Source organism: Jatropha curcas, chromosome 9, assembly GCF_041381405.1.
Source record: "Jatropha curcas cultivar XTBG-Jc1 chromosome 9, XTBG_Jcur_1.0, whole genome shotgun sequence".
Taxonomy (NCBI): Eukaryota; Viridiplantae; Streptophyta; class Magnoliopsida; order Malpighiales; family Euphorbiaceae; genus Jatropha; species Jatropha curcas.
Window position 1 is genome coordinate 22,483,289 of NC_143159.1, and position 6,348 is coordinate 22,489,636.

General features: G+C 33.4%; 1 protein-coding gene across 1 annotated transcript; it reads left to right on the forward strand.

Annotated features, from left to right (window-relative positions):
* Positions 1-529: 529 nt before the first annotated feature.
* TFIIIA (transcription factor IIIA) lies at positions 530-5,997 on the forward strand. The gene is made up of 7 exons (XM_089726442.1): positions 530-832; positions 3,127-3,262; positions 3,451-3,582; positions 4,125-4,410; positions 4,654-4,892; positions 5,002-5,145; positions 5,258-5,997. The coding sequence occupies exons 2-7, from the start codon at positions 3,131-3,133 to the stop codon at positions 5,423-5,425; spliced, it is 1,101 nt and encodes a 366-aa protein (XP_089582568.1). The 5' UTR covers positions 530-832; positions 3,127-3,130; the 3' UTR covers positions 5,426-5,997.
* The last annotated feature ends 351 nt before the right edge of the window (positions 5,998-6,348 follow it).

Here is a 6,348-nt window from a genome sequence, read left to right on the forward strand (position 1 = left end):
TACTATCATAACACAATCTTTTATCATAATCAGACAATATTCAACATTTATAACATAATTCAATCGCTTAAATAAATATTCAGCATATAATATAAAATCCAATATTTAATCATCATAACTCAATAGCATAAAAACATACTTAATCACAGTTTCACATAATTCAACGTATTTCTATAAGAACACTATATTTAATTATTTAATTATTTAATAAAAACTATATTATTTTTCGTAATTTGAAAGTAACTTATTTATTAAGAAGTATAATTTTTAAGGAAGTAATTTATCTAGAAGTTTACTTTCAAAAAAGTAATTTTATAGAGGCTCCAAAAGTGAGTCATCTTTCTAATGATTTGTGGACACTTAATGACTTTAATACCATAAACCAAACTAAATTTTCTATTTTTTATATTTTTCAAATGAAATTGAGTTACTAGCTTCAAAATTATGATTTTCGATGGGTTTAGGCTGTTTATGGTGGTTCAATAACATCCTGAGCTTGAACAATGAAAACCTCTCTTGATCTGATCCAACTAATTAAGACCCATGGCCCATTTCCAAGTTGATCCCTCTCTCCGCCAGCCGCCAAGGTAAATAGCAAAATATTTAGGGCAAGCAAGTGGAAGTGCCTGCGTTTCCAGCAAAAGAGAGCTCGCATGATATTGTCTTGTTCTGCAGCAGCATCCTGGGATACTCGTCTCTGCTGACTCGCTGCCCAGATTCAAATCATTCAGTCAAACTCGCTTCGCTTTCATGGGTCTCTTCATTTCTTCGCTTAGACATCTCTATCGGTAACGGGTCACTCTCAATTCGTCACAATCCCACTCTCAATAAGGTATGCACTTTCTTCTTCAATGTCTCAGTCCCGTTTTGTGCTTGTATAACTTGCCTAAACTGAAATTCTATTTCTCTTGGATTGGTTCTAAATGAAATTATTTTAATTTTTAATGTTGTTTCTTTACTGCTGCCCATTTTTCCTGGGAACCAAACATGGAGCTGTTTGTATTTGTCTTTTCAAGGCCTCATTTCTTGCCCCCTTGCTTTGTACTTTGTTAAAGAGTGATCATTATCTGCTTGCTTTTGAAGTTTTATTATCAGTCTGTTTGTTTCTATTGAAATTGTATTATAGAATGTAAAAAAAGTAATAAATTGTATGGAAGTGTTAAATTTAGATCTAAGGCCTTGCAATGTATCTGTCGGGAGCTTGATGTGGGTAGATAAAGCCTTACGTTTTTTTCACCTAGCAACTAGCTTTTAGAGGGATGAGTTCTCCAAAGACATTAGTGTTGTAAACATGCTATATTGCTTTTATACTCAAAGAGTTGAAAGAGAAACTCCCGTTAGGATCACAAAACGTGGTGGGATTGTTTGAATTTGCCTTTGGATTGAAGAAATTTTAAATATTCATATTTGATTTGATGCCTTGTGGTTATGTTTGGTTGATTAAATACATGACTAAGGTTAGCTTTATAATATGAGCATGTATTTGGTAATTACATGCATAAAATCTTATTTTTTAGTGTTCATTTGAAGTTATCTCTAGAAAAGGGGTAATCTTTAGATTTATTTAATTTAAGTTTTCAAAGGCCTTTATGAAACTAAACTTTATTCATGAATTTAATCAATTGCATGACTAACTTTTGGTCGAGCAATTAAAAAAAAAAAAAAAATTTATCCGAATGCGACATTTGAAAGTACTGGATCCAGACATATTATAACATTTTTTTGAAAGAAGAATTTGCTGATTATTGTATAGAGCTAAAGGAAATGGGATTTCACTTTTTGATTTTGGCCTACATGGTCGAAGATTCAAAATCTGCACTTATTAGGGTCCAATGCGCTCTTTGTGAATAGATATTATCAACATATTCTTTCTGTTGGATTAAATACTACTGAAATCTCACTTGAAATCCTCCTTCAATCATATGCAACACATTTGGTAGCAAAGAATGTACCTTTTTCTTTTCTCCTCTCTAACCTCCTTTATTGTTGTGGGTAAAAAGAAATATAGAGATTTTGCTTTGACTTGAGGAAGCCCAGTCCCCATTTATTGGTTTTTAGAAGATAGTTGATTAAAATATCAGATGAAATGGTTAATTTTACAGAAGTTCTGGTGCATGAAATTGCTTAGGTAGATTCTTGATGGTGGGGATTCTGGAGGGGAAACTTTATGCTACTATGTTAGTTAACTTATATATAAATATCACTATCCTGTTTTATATAGATGAAAGCAAATATTAATGTCCTTTATCTAGCTGAGTCTTAATAACACCAGAACTTGTAGATGCTCGATGACATCGAAAACACTATTGATTCAGTAAACAATTTATAAGCTTCCACTGTCTCATCCATAGTCTTATAGGTTTTGTACATATTATGGCTGGCAACTAGAACAAGTCTTGAGCATTCTTGCCACGATCCATATATCTCAGGCTCAATTCCATGAAAAACTAAATAAAACTTTGATTTATGTCTGTTGCAATAAGAATTCATTATAGCAACTAAGATAGATATTGAAAATACAGAGAGCAGCAGCGAGTGCTAAACAACTGCTACAAAAAAGAAGAAAAAGAAGAAGCTTTTATACATTTAAACTGAAAAATAATGGGCTTAGTTAATCCCTTTCAAAAAAAAAAAAAAAAAAAAAAAAACAATTATCGTAGTATTCATTAATCGATGAGTCAAATAAATAAATAAAAAGTAATGCTTTATATGTTCATTGATATTTACACCCATTTAATGCTTTGTCTAGGGTTATTAAATGATTAAAAAGAAAAAATTGAATTTTAATTTTCATTCTATTCCTACCCACCAAAATCTACCAATTTTAAGTAAGGATAAAACCGATACTACACATAGTAAAATATAGGCAAAATAGACAATTTGACTGCCATGATCCTGGATCGCCATGAGCCAAGAACCATTACCGATAATAATATTTGCTTGGTACAAAGATCATTACTATAATGTATTTTGTTGCCAATAGGTTTTAATGAAATCTTGCATTTCAGTTTAAAAGAAAAAAATTATTATAAATTGGGGACATGAGAATTTGTTTTTTCTTTTGTCAGCCATAAAATATTATATATGCAGCCAGCTAAACTTTCTCATTCTTCTTCTTATCGACAGAGAAATGGAAGAATCGATGGAAAATGAAAGGCCAAGGCCACTTTCTCAAGATATTAGACGTTATTTCTGTGATTACTGTGGAATTTGTCGATCTAAGAAATCTCTTATCACTTCTCACATGGAAATTCACCACAAGGTTCTTTCATCTCTCTTATTTTCTTTTATTTTCGAGTCTGCATTGGTTTTTCTATTAAAAAGTGAATCTGGATCTGGATTTTTGGTAAAATGTTTCTTCAGATCATTGGGTATCGTGATTTAAGGTTTTTATTGTGTCCTGTGCTTCGATTTGAAATAATTTTTCTTATTGTTTTTATGCTTTTTCAGGAGCAGATGAAGGAGGAAAAAGATAAAAATGAAGAAACTGAGGGTATTAAGTCTAATACTTGCGAAGAATGTGGTGCCAGTTTCAAGAAACCTGCATATCTTAAACAACATATGCAAAGTCATTCCATTGTGGTATGTATCATGGCCGTTAAGTTATTTTCGTTGCTTGTTTTGCTTTGTGTTGATTGTACTGCTTTAGCTGTTGGTTGCATATTCACCGTTTCCTGAGTTGAAAAGCTTTTGATTTACTATATTATCCATTGATTTTTTGAGTTTATCTTGTCCTGTACAATATTGTTCTCAAGTCTCTGCTCTATTGTCCTCTGGAGTTTTGCATTCTCTTCCCATATGGGATTTGATGTAATTGCATTGTTTTTAGCATATGCAGCTATCTTGCATGATAATTTTGTTTTTTCTAATGAAATGAAAAGCACCTGATGTAATGGAGTGAAGCATTGGATCCCACACAAAGAACTCCAAAATGCAAGAGGCTGCAATTTTAGACTTGAATGGACTAGTATCAGGTTGGGAGACCTCCTGAGAAGCTCCTTCAAGTGAGCCTCAGTCACGCGCTGGTTGAATGAGGTTTGAGGGCTTCTTTATTCAGGTAACACGTTGGTGGTTTAATTATGCATATAGTTCCCATTATTGATGTCTTATTTCTGATTTTGTAGAGGCCATATGTGTGCTTGGTTGACGATTGCCATGCCAGCTACAGAAGGAAGGACCACTTAACTCGCCACCTTCTTAAGCATGAAGGAAGGCTTTTTAAGTGTCCTATTGAGAATTGTGACCGTCAGTTTGTTTTCCAAGGCAATGTGAAAAGGCATGTTAATGAGTTTCATAGTCAGAAGTCCCCCTCAACCGATGTTGGTGAGAAGAAGTATGTTTGCCAAGAATCCGGGTGTGGAAAGGTGTTCAGATATTTGTCAAAGCTGCAAAAACATGAGGATTCTCATGGTAAGGTTCTTCCCTGTCCAATCTGTTTCTCCCACCTTTTTGAAAGATCAACTTTCAGACCTCTTTTTGTAATTAGGTGGATATATACAAGGTACTTGTGTGAATGTTTCTGTGTATTTGTCCAATTAGAATATTTTTTCTCAAAATAAGAATATTGTATGCTTGGTTTGGAGTTTTAGCTATTTATTAATTGGAATTTGATCACTATCCGGTATTCACTAATAAATGTCTTTACTGCTGCAGTTAAATTGGATTCGGTGGAGGCAATTTGTGCAGAACCAGGCTGTATGAAGCATTTTTCCGATGTTCAATGCCTTCAGGCACACGTCCAATCATGCCACACATACATGACTTGTGAGATTTGTGGGACAAAGCAGTTGAAAAAGAACTTAAAGAGACATCTACGCACCCATGAATCAGGTGGTGGTTCCATGGAGAGAATTAAATGTCATTTCGAGGGTTGTCGCAATGCATTTTCTAATGTGAGATTGCATTCTCAAATTCTTTTTTTTTTTTTTTTCTCCATTATCAGTGGTGTTAATCCTGCTATAATCATGCGCTTATTTTCTCTCATTTTCTTCCTATATGCAGAAAACAAATCTTAATCAGCATGTGAAGGCTGCTCATCTTGAAGTCAGACGTTTCACCTGTGGGGTTCCAGGTTGTGATATGAGATTTGCATACAAACATGTCAGAGATAGACACGAAAAATCTGCTTGTCATGTCTACACTGCTGTAAGTTTTATCTTCAGGCCTTCCAATGAAAAGCAACGTCTGTTAATCTGCAAACCTTCTTGACATTGTTTGAAAGCGGACTAAATTTGTTCTTAATTGGCTTGGGTTTCAGGGTGATTTTGAAGATTTTGATGACCAATTCAGGTCAAGGCCACGAGGTGGGAGGAAGAGGGAGTGCCCAACTGTGGATATACTTTTGCGCAAGAGGGTTCTTCCACCTTCTGATTTGGACGAGTGCTGCTCTTGGTTTCAGTCAATAGGGAGTCAGGAGCAGTTGTGAATATAACTCTATTTCTTTATTAGTAATTCAGTTAAGGCCATGAGGTGGTCTAGGAAGAGGAAATGCCCAGTTATGAAAATGCTAATATGCAAGATGGTTACTCTGCTTTCTGATTTGGATGAGTGCAACTCTTGGTTTCAGTCAGATTGTGAAAGCAACTGCAACTCCTTCCCTATGGTAGGTACGAAGGATATTTTCATGAAGTTCCTAAGGATTCCATAAAGTTTTATGGAATTTATTTACACAGCAGGTCTCGATGGAATTCACTCGACTATTCTGAAGTTAGCTCCATATACGAAGTGTACAATTCGTCCAATATATCCTACAATTGTTGTGCTCCTAGAAGAACTATGGCTATGGCCGATTTCCAAGTTGAAAGCATCTTCGGCAAGCTGCCGACTATAATACTTTATATATATATATATATATATATATATATATATATATATATTTTTTTTTTGTTCGTGTTTTCTATTGATTAGTATATACTTAATAATTAATTTTGAATTAACACATAGATGCACAGTGATTAATTTATCATAATTATTTCTTTACTTTGTATTATCTTATAATTACAATTTTTTGTCCTTATATAATTTGAAATAAAATTGAAAATTTGGAGAATTTAAATTAGTTTTATAATATAGTGACTTTGGAAATAAAACATGTAGTTTAAAATTTTAAAATTAAGAAAATGCTATACATATTAAAATGTCAAGCATAAAAACATAATAAAAAAAATTCATAATTTTTGTAAGAAATTTACAATTTAAACATGGGTTTCTTACGGCTCCCCGCTAAATCTCTTCCCTCGGTTATAATTTAAAACCCTAACATATCCAAAAAAATTTTTCAAAAATCTGCAGAGCAAACAATCAACCATGAAGGAAAAGACGGTTACGTGTCAAATCATCCACATCCGT

What these genes read in the sequence shown, in the direction of transcription:
- TFIIIA (XM_089726442.1), top strand. Translation starts at nt 3,131, where the DNA reads ATGGAAGAATCGATGGAAAATGAAAGGCCAAGGCCACTTTCTCAAGAT. An exon ending in TGCAAAGTCATTCCATTGTG is followed by an intron (nt 3,583 to 4,124) that starts GTATGTATCATG and finishes CTGATTTTGTAG; the next exon opens with AGGCCATATGTGTGCTTGGT. An exon ending in GTCGCAATGCATTTTCTAAT is followed by an intron (nt 4,893 to 5,001) that starts GTGAGATTGCAT and finishes TCCTATATGCAG; the next exon opens with AAAACAAATCTTAATCAGCA.